At 45.2% G+C, this 13,037-nt stretch overlaps 1 protein-coding gene and 1 pseudogene across 2 annotated transcripts in view; one reads left to right on the top strand and one right to left on the bottom strand.

Moving 5' to 3' along the window:
* Nucleotides 1–12,163, bottom strand: part of Sf3b1 (splicing factor 3b subunit 1) — a 56,941-nt gene extending 44,778 nt beyond the window's left edge. For both annotated transcript variants that reach the window (XM_004653610.3, XR_006636860.1), the window contains exons 1-2: nt 12,053–12,163; nt 1,496–1,662 (exon numbers count right to left, since the gene is read on the bottom strand). In XM_004653610.3, the coding sequence (XP_004653667.1) occupies nt 1,496–1,662; nt 12,053–12,080 (195 nt within the window). In that variant the 5' untranslated portion in view covers nt 12,081–12,163. The remainder of the gene's footprint in view (nt 1–1,495; nt 1,663–12,052) is intronic.
* LOC123460322 lies at nt 2,984–3,183 on the top strand (annotated as a pseudogene).
* Nucleotides 12,164–13,037: the final 874 nt, after the last annotated feature.

Below are 13,037 nucleotides of genomic sequence, written 5' to 3'. Positions count from 1 at the left end.
ATGGCTGGAGGCCCTGGCGCACCCATTCTCTCTTTCCCTCTCTCACAAATAAGTAAGATACATCTAAAAAATAAATAAAACCAACAAAAAAGGGGGCTAAAGGCCTGGAGAAATGGGTTAGCGGGTAAGGCGCTTTCCTGCAAAGCCAAAGGACCCAGGTTCAGTTCTCTTAATCCCAGCGCTCAAGAGGCAGAGGAAGGAGGATAGCTATAAGTTCCAGACCAGTCTGGGACTATATGAATTCCATGTCAGCCTGGGCTAGAGAGAGACTCTACCTTGAAAAAACAGAAACAAGTCATAAAAGCTAAGCATGCTAGCATCAAGTCACTAGGACAAGTTAAGTACATATATGTAATCCTAGCATTTAATCTGGTCTACATAGTGACACACTGTCTCAAAAACAAACACTGAGGAGGATGGGCTAAGGCATGAATTGCTCGGTGTTAAAGTGTCTATAGTGAGCAAGACCAAGGGTTTGATCCTCAGAAATAATGAGGTCAGAGAAACTGGGTAAAGTAACACACAGGCCTGTAGTGACATACAGTCAAGTCACTTCTTCCACAGGCTATTCAAGATAAAATTAGGAGCCAGGCTGGTGGCACACACCTTTAATCCCAGCACTAGGGAGGCAGAGGTAAGAGGATCACCTGAGTTCGAGGCCACCCTGAGAATACAGAGTGAATTCCAGGTCAGCCTGGGCTACAATGAGACCGTACCTCGAAAAACCAAACCAAAAAAAAAAAAAAATAACAAAAAAAAAATAAAATTAGGTAGCAACAGGGATTCACTTTACAACAAAATGATTTGTACGTGCTACGTGACAGAAATCTTCAATAGAAAGACTGAGGTAGGTACATCCAGGCAGTTTCTGAACCTTAGAATGCTGGCACACAAGGGACTGAGGCACCTGGATTCCATAGGAAGATTCTGTCTCAAAAACAATAGAGGGAGGGAGGGTAAAGGGAGGAAAGTGGGGGACCCAGTGACTCACAACTATAATCCCATAACCCAGGAGGTAGAGGTAGGAGGCTCAGGAGTTCAAGACCAGCCATGGCTACATAGGCAGTTTGAGGCTAGCCTGGGATACATGGGGACCCTGTCTCAAAATTACCCACAAAATTAAATTTTAAAACAGTGCCTCTCCTCCCAGGCTCAGGGAACATTGTGGAAGAGGAGGTAGAAAGATTCTAAGAGTCACAAGATGGAAAGGAAAAGCCTATGGCATTGTCCAATGCTACAAGACTGACTAGTGCATTCATAACCCCACACTGAATAATAGTATAACCTTATTGAGGAGAACCTTTAGAGGAATGGAGGTGGGGAAGAGGGAACCTAATGAGAATGACCAATATGCAATATGTTCAAACAATGAAGTTCACAATTAGCAAAAATCAAATTAAAAATAATCAGCTCTCTCCAGAGTAAACTAGGTTTAAAAAAAAAAGTTTCTATTTCTTGCTTTCTCTAAAAAACTTAAGCCCAATCAGTGACTTACATCTTCAAGTTCAGTTGCAGCAATTGATGTCACGTATCCAGCAAATCTGCTATCACTTCCACCATAAATTTCCTGATCATAATAACCTGTAGAATCAAGACCCACTCCCTGGGCTTCATCAAGAGCTGCCTTCTTGCCTTGTATTTCTCGAATCTGTGCTTCAATATCTGTAAAAAAGAGAACACAATATGAAGTTCCAAGCAGCACCTGTGATACTTTATATTGTCAGTCTGACAGGACCAAGAATCACCAGTGAGGAATTATCTAGATTAGGTTAGCCTCTGAGCATGCCTATGAGGAATTGCTTGATTAGGTTAACTGAGACAGGAAGACCCACTTTAACTGGGGGCAGCACCATTCAATGGACTGTAACATCTTGGACTGGATGAAAAGGATACAAGGCAGACACAGAAGCATCATCGCCTCGAGTTCAAGGCCAGCCTGAGTGAATTGAGACCCTACCAAAAAAAAAGAAAACTAACTAAATAAATAAAAAGATAGAGGGGGAGACTGGAGAGACGGCTTAGCAATTAAGGCATTTGCCTGTGAAGCCTAAGAACCCTGGTTCAAATCCCCAGATCCCACGTAAGCCAGATGCACATGGCAGCACAGGTATCTGGGCTTTGCAGCAGCTAGAGGGCCTGACATACCCATCATGCTCTCGCTCACTCTCTCCATCTCAAATAAATAAATAAATATAAGCCGAGCAGGGTGGCTCATACCTTTAGGTAGGAGGATTGCTATGAGTTCAAGGCTACCCTGAGATAACATAGTGAGTTCCAGATCAGCCTGGGCTAAATGAGAAAAAAATTAAAAAAAGAGGGGGGCTAGAGAGCTGGCTCAGTGGTTAAAGAGCTAGCCTGCAAAGCCAAAGTGCCTATGTTCAATTCCTCATTACCCACATAAAGCCAGATGCACAAGGTAGCACATATACCTAGAGTTTATTTATAGTAAGTAGCTAGAGGCCCTGGTGTACCCATTCTCTCCCTCCCCCTCAAAAATAAATAAATAAGTACTCTGGGGCTGGAGAGATAGCAAGCAGTTGAGCACTTGCCTATGAAGCCTAAGAACCCCGGCTCAAGACTCGATTCCCCAGTACCTACATAAGCCAGATGCACAAAGTGGCGCATGCATCTGGAGTTCATTTGCAGTGGCTGGAGGCCCTGGCGTGCCCATTTTTTTCTATCTGCCTCTTTCTCTCTCTGTCTCTCTCAAATAAACAAATAAATAATTTTTAAATGTTTAAAAAAGGGTTGGAGAGAGGACTTAGTGGTTAAGCACTTGCCTGTGAAGCCTAAGGACCCTGGTTCAATGTTCCATTTCCCAGGACCCATGTTAGCCAAATGCACAAGCAGGCACACATGTCTGGAGTTCCTATGCAGTGGCTGGAAGCACTGGCATACCCATTCTTTCTCTTTCTCTCTGTCTGTCACTCTCAAATAAACAAACAAACAAAACCCAAAAAAATGTTTAAAAAATAGTACTGTGAAGACTATACTTTCAGGGTCATTTCTATAGCTCATTACTAGATGTTCTCTGTGTGTAGTACTGGAATCCATAAGAAGGTATTGTGTTCTCTCCTGAGTGTAAAGCTGGCTTTGAGAGTTGTTTTGCTACAACTGTTATTTGCCAGTGATGATGTTCGTTCTTACTCTCTTTTGGGAGAGTTAAGAGAAATTTTTAAAAATTGTGGCTGGGTATTGTGTGGTGCATGCCTTTAAGCCTAGCACTTAGCAGGCAGATGTAGGAGGATCACTGTGAGTTTGAGGCCAGCCTGGACTAAAGTAAGACCCTACCTTGAAAATAAAAAGTAAAGGCTAAAGACATGGCTTAGTGGTTAAGCACTTGCCTGTAAAGCCTAAGGACCTGGTTCGAGACTCAATTCCCCAGGATCCATGTTAGCCAGATGCACAAGGGGGCACAAGCATCTAGAGCTTGTTTGCAGTGGCTAGAGGCCCTGGTGCACCCATTCTCTCTCCCTATCTGCCTCTTTCTGCCTGTCACTCTCAAATAAATAAATAAAAATAACAATTTTTTTAAATAAAAAGTAAAATAGGGCTGGAGAGATGGTTTAGTGGCTAAGGCACTTGCCTGTGAAGCCTAAGGACCCTGGTTCAATTCCCCAGTACAAACATAAAGCTAGATGCACAAATTGGCACATGTGTCTCAAGTCTGGTTTTTTGTTTTTGCATTGGCCAGAGGCCCTGGAGATCCCATTCTCTCTATCTGCCTCTCCGCCTCTCTCTCTCAAATAAATAAAGCCTACATGAGCTGCTGAGGGAAAATGGCTACCAACCTTGTGTGCTCACAGGAGACAGTGCTATTCAAAAGCAACTACCCTGACAAGGTGGACATGGCTGTGTAACAGTGGTACCCAGCCTAGGTAGGTAACCAACAGCTCTCTGAATGGCTAAGAGATCTGCTCTGTGGAATGGAACCCTTAGTTGGAACTGGGAACGGAGCCAGAATCCTATGGAGACCAAAATCATGGTCTCCAACAAGAAGCTCCCACTAGTCTTTAGCCAAAAGAGGCTACAGCCACTTAAATCTCTCTTGGTGTTTACCCCACTGAACCCATGCTGACCCCACTCCTTTGGAGAAGTTGGGAGGCAGAGGTAAGAGGATCGCCATGAGTTTGAGGGCAGTCTGAGACTAAAGAGTGAATTCTAGGTGAGCCTGGACTAGATTAAGCCCCCACTTCAAATAAATAAATAAGTAAAACAAAACAAAACAAAGCATATACAGAGAAAGAGAGAGAGAGAACATTAAGATAACAGCAGTTGTATTTACAAGAGTCATGCTAGGGCTGAAGAGAGCTCAGCAGTTAAGTGTGCTTCCTTTACAAATATGGGGGTGCTGAGGGAACCTGACACTGTTGCATTCAAACCTCCAGATCCCACATAAAACAGCTGGGCATGGCCATGCACCCCTGTAAACCCAGTTCCACGGGAAAACAGACATTTCCCCCCGGCCCAAGTTCTGAAATTAGTAAAAAGAAACCCTGGCTCAGTTCCAGATCAGACAGGAAAGTAACGAGAGCAACACACTCTGGTGGTGTACTCTGGGCCTCTGCAGACCCCCCCCCCCATCCCTGCTGCAGGGAGCATATGGGTCCCAGCAAAGACAATAAAAGTAAAAAATAAATAAAGAGCTTAAGATGTCCCCTCAAGCTGAGCATGTTGGCACATGCCTGGAAAGGTGATGTCAGGAAGATCAGGAATTCAAGGCCAACCTCAGCAAGATAGTTTTCAAAGTAAACTGTCCAGAACAAGGTCTTTCTCATTTCTTATCATTGGGTATCATACAGAACTAATTCAGGTAACAAATAAGCTTGTTAGAAATACGTGGGAGCACAATTCACTGCCACTGAAATTATGGTGGAAGGAAACTAGAATGTGCCACTCTGGTAAGATTTCCTTCCTATGGCTACTATAAGGCATACCTCAAGTATGGTTTCAAAACCATACTTACTCCTAGAACCAATCATTTCCTTGGTGATTTCTTTGCAGGAGGCCCCATGCAAGCCTGCAGCAACAGTGGTAGAAGCTTGTAAGAGGAGATGGATGTTTTACTGACACCTTCCCCCTCCCCTGCAGACTATAGGAAACTGCAACCAAAAGTGCTGCGGGTGGGAGGCCGGGCGTGGTAGTACACACCTTTAATCCTAGCGCGAGGTAGGAGGATCACCAAGAGTTCGAGGCCAGTCCGAGACTACATAGTGAATTCCAGGTCAGCCTGGGCCAGAGTGAGACCCTACCTCAATAAAAAAATTTAAAAAAATTAGAGGCCAGGTGTGATGACACAGGCCTTTAATCCCAGCACTCAGACAGGAGGATCACTGTGAGTTTGAAGCCAGGCTGGACTACAGAGTAAATTCCAGGTTAGCCTACGCTAGAGTGAGACCTTACCAAACTAAAAGAGAGACCATTCTGCATACAAGTTCAATGGGAGAAAGAGAAATCACCAGTGAAGATCCTCAACATTGGACACTGCAAGCCTTATAATTGGCCAGCCAGGCCAAATGAGCCAGTGGGTACAATGGTAGCACGTCTATTATGGTGGAAACCAACTGCCCTCTAAGTGGATTGGAGGCCTGCTCCATGGAAGGTATTACATCCCTGATACTGAAAACTTAAAACACAGGTTTTAAGCCCTAGGGTTGTAACATCTGCTGCTGTCTGGCTAAATGCATATACTATGCTCATGAAACTGCACAGTAAGCACTTCTTTTAATGTTCATACCCTTATATTAATGCTACTCTCACTTTTAGTAGAGAATCTTCTCTTTTCAGATGGCAGTGTCCTTGGGACAACTCAGAAGGTATCATGGTGCTAGAAAGAAGTGACCAGAGCGCTCAGTACTGTAATATCTCTATCACACCTTCCAAGGCTCAGGGTCTAATGCGAAAGAGGTGGTGGAAAGAATGTAAGAGCCAAAGAAAGGGCAGGACTCTGCAACGTGCTCCTCCAGACTCAAAATGGCCTGGATATCATGACCTCACAGTGCCTGACACTACCTACACAAGACCATCATAAGAGGAAGAAAGACCATGACATCAAAATAAGAGACTGATTGAGGGGGGAGGGGATATGATGGACAATGGAGTTTCAAAGAGGAAAGAGGGGGAAGGGAGAGCATTACCATGGGATATTGCATACAATCATGGAAGTTGTTAAAAAAAATTTTTAATTAATTGCTAGATCCTTCTCTCCTGGCCCCCTGCTTGCAAGTAAATATTTAGAAGGGGGGGAGCTGCAGAAATGTCTCCACAGTTAAGGCACTTGCCTGCAAAGCCTAACAACCCAAGTTCAGTTCTCCAGTACCCACATAAAATCAGATAAAGAGAGGCTTCTGCATCTGCGTTTGTTTGCAGCAGCTAGAGACCCTGGTGTGCCCACTCATTGACTCATATTCTCTCTCTGCTTGCAAAAGTAAATAAATTAAATTAAAAAAAAAAGGATTGCTAGACTGCAAGATTATTCACTGAAAACTGTACTTACTATTTGACACAATGTAATATGCAAGGAAGTCTAAAACATCTTAATCCATACCTTTAGTTCTCTGAATCCTGGAAAGAAAGCATAAACCACACTGACTAACTAAAAAATCATCAGGTTGGTTAAGAGGATGTTAGGTTGATTTTAACAGAAATGTTTGGACAACTATAATAATTATTAGAAAAGTTACTCTGGGTCAGGGGTGGTGGTGTACACCTTTAATTCCAGCACTTGGGAGGCAAAGGTAGGTGGATCACCATGAGTTCAAGGCCACCCTGAGACTACATAGTAAATTCCAAGTTAGCCTGTGCTAGAGGACAAGACCCTACCTCCTGGGGAAAGGGGGGAGTTACTGAGGTTCAACTCCAAGTCCCCTTCCCAAGTACTCCAACAGCCTAAGAATAGTTGCCCTACCTGCCTCTAAATTTTCCAGTAATGTTCCTAAAACCGAAACTTGTTACGGGGGAAGAGGGCACTTCATTGGCTAAAATGAAATTTTGTGATTTAAAAACCTTCCAAAATTTTATGCTAACCTAACCTTTTTTCCTCAGTCAGGAAGTTCTCTATACACGAGTAAGCCCTGTTTCCCAGTACTGCCAAATGAATATATCCAAGCCTACCAAAAATGAGTTTAAAGGCCCTCTTTTGAGCTACAGAATAAGTTTCACTAGCAAAAGCTTATGTTGCATTCCCTCAAAGTGCTAGGATTGATGGCTCTCAGCACTGAGGGAAAATGCAGGCATGGTGGAGAATGGGCTACAAAGCCAATACCTGGCCAGGTAGGGCTCCACAGCAATTCTGTGTCTCAAAGATACTTAGGAGACAGGAAGGGAGAGATTAACAGTAAAGGTGCTTGCTTGTAAAGCCTAATGGCTTTTCCCCAGTACCCATATAAGCTAACAAAGTAGCATATGCTCCTGGAGTTTATTTGCAGCAGGAGACCCGTACCTAGCATGCCCATTCTCTCTCCATATCTATCTATCTCATTCGCTCCTCCTTTCTCTCATAAAAGACTTTTTAAACACTAGTGGGTAAGTGCTTGCCTGTGAAGGAGTTCTCCCCCCCTTTCCTATGTCTGTCTGTCACTCTCAAATAAATAAATAAAAACAAATCTAGGCCTGGAGAGATGGCTTAACAGTTAAGCACTTGCCTGTGAAGCCTAAGGACCCTGGTTCCAGGCTCAATTCCCCAGGGCCCACGTTAGACAGATGCACCAAGGGGCGCACATATCTGGAGTTCCGTTTGCAGTGGCTGGGGGCCATGGAGCACCCATTTTCTCTCTCTCTTTGCCTCTTTCTCTGTCTGTTGCTCTCAAATAAATAAAAATGAACAAAAAAAATTTTTAAATATATCTAAATAAATAAAAAACCAGCCAGGAGTGGTGCAGCACTCCAAAGGCAGAAGTAGGAAAATTGCCGTGAGTTCAAGGCCAACCTGAGACTACAGAGTTCCAGGTCACCTGGGCTACAGTGAAACCCTACCTGGGGATTTTTTTTTTTTTTTTTAGATAAATAAAAGAAGGTTCTCTTTCTGAAAGCTTTTACAATACCTCCACTGGGCGTGGTGGAACATGCCCTACAATTCCAAAACTTTGGAGGTAAAGGTGAGATCAGAAGTTCAAGGCCAACCTGGGACAAGACCCTCTCTCTCAAATAAAAAAATGTGTGTGTGTGTAGCGCCAGGCATGGTGGTGCACAACTTTAATCCCAGCACTTGGGAGGGAGGGGTAGGAGGGCTGCCATGAGTTCAAGGACACCCTGTATTACATAGTGAATTCCAGGTCAGCCTGGGCTAGAGTGAGACCCTACCTTGAAAAACCAAATAAATAAATGAATAAATAATAAAATACAACCCATATCTGTTCATCAATAAATGCTGACTACTTGAGCACCAGGTATTGGGGATACCAATCTCAGAGCAGAAGAAAATATAACAAATAAAGAAAAGCAAAACTACTCTAAACTGGATGTTATGACACAACTATAATCCCAGAACTCGGGAGGATGCTAAATTGCTAAGAGTTTAAAGCCAGGCTGGGCTACAGAGTGAGGCTAGAATAAGACCCTGCCTCAAAAAAAAAAAAAAAAAAAAAAAAAGACTATTCTAAGACTACACAAAAATTTATAAAGAGTACTAGAATAGCCCTCCTCAAAAATAAAATAAAATCAAGCCGGGCGTGGTGGCACACGCCTTTAATTCCAGCACTCAAGAGGTAGGAGAGTTCAAGGCCACCCTGAGAATACATAGTGAATTCCAGGTCAGCCTGAGCTAGAGTGAGACCCTACCTTAGAAAACCAAAAAATAAATAAATAAATAAAAATAAATAAATAAAATCAGCAATAGAATCAGCTGGGTGGTAGTGGCACATGTCTTTTCCCAAAACTCGGGAGGCAGAGGTAAGAGGATTGCCATGAGTTCAAGGCCACCCTGAGAATACATAGTGAATTACAGGTCAGCCTGAGCTAGAGTGAGACCCTACCTTAGAAAACCAAAAAAATAAATAAATAAAATCAGCAATAGAATCAGCTGGGTGGTGGTAGCACATGTCTTTTCCCAGCACTCGGGAGGCAGAGGTAAGAGGATTGCCATGAGTTCAAGGCCACCCTGAGACTACATAGTGAATTCCAGGTTAACCTGGGCTAGAGCAAGACCCTACCTCGAAAAATCAAAAAATAAAATAAAATAAAATCAGCCAGGTGTGATGGTGGTGCATGCCTTTTATCCTAGCACTCAGGAGGCAGAGGAAGGAGGATTGCTGTGAGTTCAAGGCCAGCCTTGGATTACACAATGAGTTCCAGACCAGTCTGGGCTACAGTGAGACCCTATCTCAAAAAAAATAAAAATCAAGAAATATTGCTCCACCATATCAAAAAGGACTTAACAAATCAAGAGTGGAGCATGAAAAATTATATTCCGCAGTAAACCGTTATAAGGCCATGTAAATATCTATGTATTTTTACTACAAATTTATTATATTCATTCATATCCAACAGTGATGTACAGTAGTATGCTCAGAGACAACACTCCTACAATTATCTTCTTTAAGGCAGCACTTAAAAATTGCAACATTTGCCGGGCGTGGTGGCGCACGCCTTTAATCCCAGCACTCGGGAAGCAGAGGTAAGAGGATCACCGTGAGTTCGAGGCCACCCTGAGACTCCATAGTGAATTCCAGGTCAGCTTGGGCTAGAGTGAGACCCTACCTTGAAAAAGAAAAAAAAAAAAAAATTGCAACATTTGGCCGGGAGTGGTGGCTCATGCCTTTAATCCCAGCACTCTGGAGGCAGAGGTAGGAAGACTGCCATAAATTTGAGGCCACCCTGAGATTACATAGTTAATTCCAGGTCAACCTGGGCCAGACTGAGACCCTACCTCAAAAAAAAAAACAGGAAAAAAAATGACAACGTTTAAGTGGGGTTTGGTGGCGCAAGCCTTTAATCCCAGCACTTAGGAGGCAGAGGTGGGAGAATCGCTAAGAGTTTGAGGCCACCCTGAGACTACATAGTGAATTCCAGGTCTGCTTAACCTAGAGGGAGACTCTACCTAGGAAAAAAAAAATTTCTTTAAAGGGGGGGGTGGGGGTAAGTTTTGCCAATGAACTACAATTGACCAAGGCTTTTAGTTGGGTTTCTGCAATACAAAATCTGGTCAGAATTTTACACTTACACTTTAAACCCCAAGATATGTTATACTGAAGATACCAATACCATGTGATCAAAGCTACTAAGTACCCCTACGTGATGGACCTACCAGAATGGACAGTAATACGTCTTTAAATTCCCTGAGTGTTTTGCAAAATCTCTAGACAGAAGAATAAGACCCAAGACTATTTCTGGGTTTAAATAGTGTAGGAGAGAGCCGGGCGTGGTGGTGCACACCTTTAATCCCAGCACTTGGGAGGCAGAGGTAGGAGAATCCCCTTTTTCTGACTAGCCTTGAATTCATGGTGATCCTCCTACCTCTGCCTCCCGAGTGCTGGGATTAAAGGCGTGCACCACTATGTCCAGCCCTTAAAGTATTTTTAAAAAACTTTTAAATATTTAAAAGAGCCGGGGCTGGAGAGATGGCTTAGCGGTTAAGCGCTTGCCTGTGAAGCCTAAGGACCCCGGTTCGAGGCTCGGTTCCCCAGGTCCCACGTTAGCCAGATGCACAAGGGGGTGCACGCGTCTGGAGTTCGCTTGCAGAGGCTGGAAGCCCTGGCGCGCCCATTCTCTCTCTCTCCCTCTATCTGTCTTTCTCTCTATGTCTGTCGCTCTCAAATAAATAAATAAAAAATTAAAAAAAAAAAAGAGCCGGATGTGTGCCATGAGTTCGAGGCCACCCTGAGACTACCTAGTGAATTCCAGGTCAGCCTGAACTAGAAGACCCTACCTCGAAAAAAGAAAAAATAGTGTAGGAGTTCTGTTCCTTCACTCGGCCCAACTATTCACAGCCAGTCCCTTTCTGATCCTAACCACCCTCTCTCGACTTAACTAATTCCTGCCACAGAGTACTCGACCACACCTTTCAAGACTCACTGCCTTGTTACTTGATGTTCTCTCAGGCTCAGATTTCCTCCCTCTAATTTAAAGCTAATTGACACTTTTAGATCGGCGACACGTCAACATCTCTCTAAAATAACTCAGCATAAATTAAACACGCCGTTTAGACACATTAATTCAAATGCATGCACGACTGTTTCTCCCTTCAGACCGTAAAATTTCCGACAGTCCTAGCCTGTTATCTCTCACACACTATATTGACCCACCAACCAGAAAGAACAGTGCAGTACATGCCAGTGTACACTTTGTATGTCAAGTCAAAAAAACAAAATCTAGAAATGCTGATCCAACCTGACAAGCCCCACTCCGTCTTCTCTGGTAACTTTCTCATGGTTTCTGGTCTATTCCCAACACATTCCTCATTCTGCATACTCAACCCCATATAAGCGATCGCAAAAGCTTCGGCCATCGATCAAATGCGCTTTTCCTGTTTCAAGCTGGTGTTCTACTGATCAGTCCCCAAGCAGAGGCATCAGTAGAGTACGAAAGGTGTCATTAAAGGGAGAAAGTACCAGATCTTGTGCCCTCATCAATTTGTCAAAGGAAAGTCACGTGATCTGGACGTCTGAAGACCCCCCCCCACACACACACACACACGCAATCCCGATAACCAAGGTCACGGAGCCTGGGGGAAGCGAGTTCGAGTCCCGGGGCCTCCCGGACGCGCCCGACCACGGCCGACGACAGCGCCCCAGGAGAGGCGACGGGGCCTGCGGCTCACAGCGGGGTCCTCGACGGCGAAGCGCGCTAACGAGGCCTTCGGCTCGGAGACACAAGCCAAGCTCCGAGGCGGCGGCATCCCAACACGGAACAAAGCGTCTGTCGCGGCTACGACAGACAGGACGCCATTACGCGGGGCAGCGGCCTGCGCCGCCGACGAGGAGCCGACCCAGGTCCCCGGAGCGCGGGCCAGGCCGCCAACGAAAGCACGCCCGGGCAGAGGCGCGAACCTAGCACGGGAGGTCGCCGCAAGCCGACGGCGGAGGAAGCGCGGAAAGAGGGGGCAAAGGACGCTTACCTTCGTGGGTCTTGGCGATCTTCGCCATTTTGTCCACTCGAACACACAGACGGAACTAGCGCTCGCAAGGACTTCCGCTCGTCGCCGCCGCCGCCACCGGGGGGAGGGGGGAGGAGGGGGAAATAGCGGGGGCCGCGCTCTGCGCGTGCGCAGGCGAGAACGCGCGCCGCCCCGACTCACGTGACTGAGCTGCCACCTAGAGGGAAGCGCGAGGTGCATCATGGGTGCGGAGGGCCCTGAGTGGGAAGTGGCTGCCTAGAGGATGTGAAGTTCTGTCGGGGAAGGAATGATGGCTTACCCCGGAAGAAAGCGGATTCCACCCGGCTATTAAGAACGGACCCTAGAACGGCGCGTGGTGGCGCTAGGTGCAACTCCACGCCTTGGGAGGTGGAAACAGGAATATTTGGGGTTCAAGGTCATCCTCTGCTGCACATTGAATTAAGAGGCCAGCCTGGGCTAGTGAGACGTCTTGTATCAAAGGAAAAAAAAAAAAAAAAGAATGAGCCGGGCGTGGTGGCGCACGCCTTTAATCCCAGCACTCGGGAGGCAGAGGTAGGAGGATTGCTGAGAGTTCGAGGCCACCCTGAGGAAATATAGTGAATCACAGGTCAGCCTGGGCTACACCTAGAGTGATACCCTACCTCGGAAAACCAAGAGAGAGAGAGAGAGAGACAGAGAAACTACAGTGGAGGGCATATGTAATGTAATTATTTAGTAACCCTGATTGATAATCTTGCCACCATTTAAGCTTCATGAGTTTTTTTGTTGTTGTTTTTTTGTTGTTGTTGTTGTTCCTCAAGTAGGGCCTTCCTCTAGTGCAGGCTGACCTGGAATTCACTATGTAGTCTCAGGGTGGCCTCAAACACAGCGATCCTTCTACCTCTGCCTCCCCAGTGCTAGGATTAAAGGCGTGCACCACCACACCCAGCGCTTCTTAAACCGTGATGTTAGGATTTATTTTATATTTTGGTGAAATACCTCCCTA

The sequence above is a fragment of the Jaculus jaculus genome, chromosome 4 (genome assembly GCF_020740685.1).
Source record: "Jaculus jaculus isolate mJacJac1 chromosome 4, mJacJac1.mat.Y.cur, whole genome shotgun sequence".
NCBI lineage: Eukaryota > Metazoa > Chordata > Mammalia > Rodentia > Dipodidae > Jaculus > Jaculus jaculus.
This window is presented reverse-complemented; position numbering and strand designations above follow the sequence as displayed.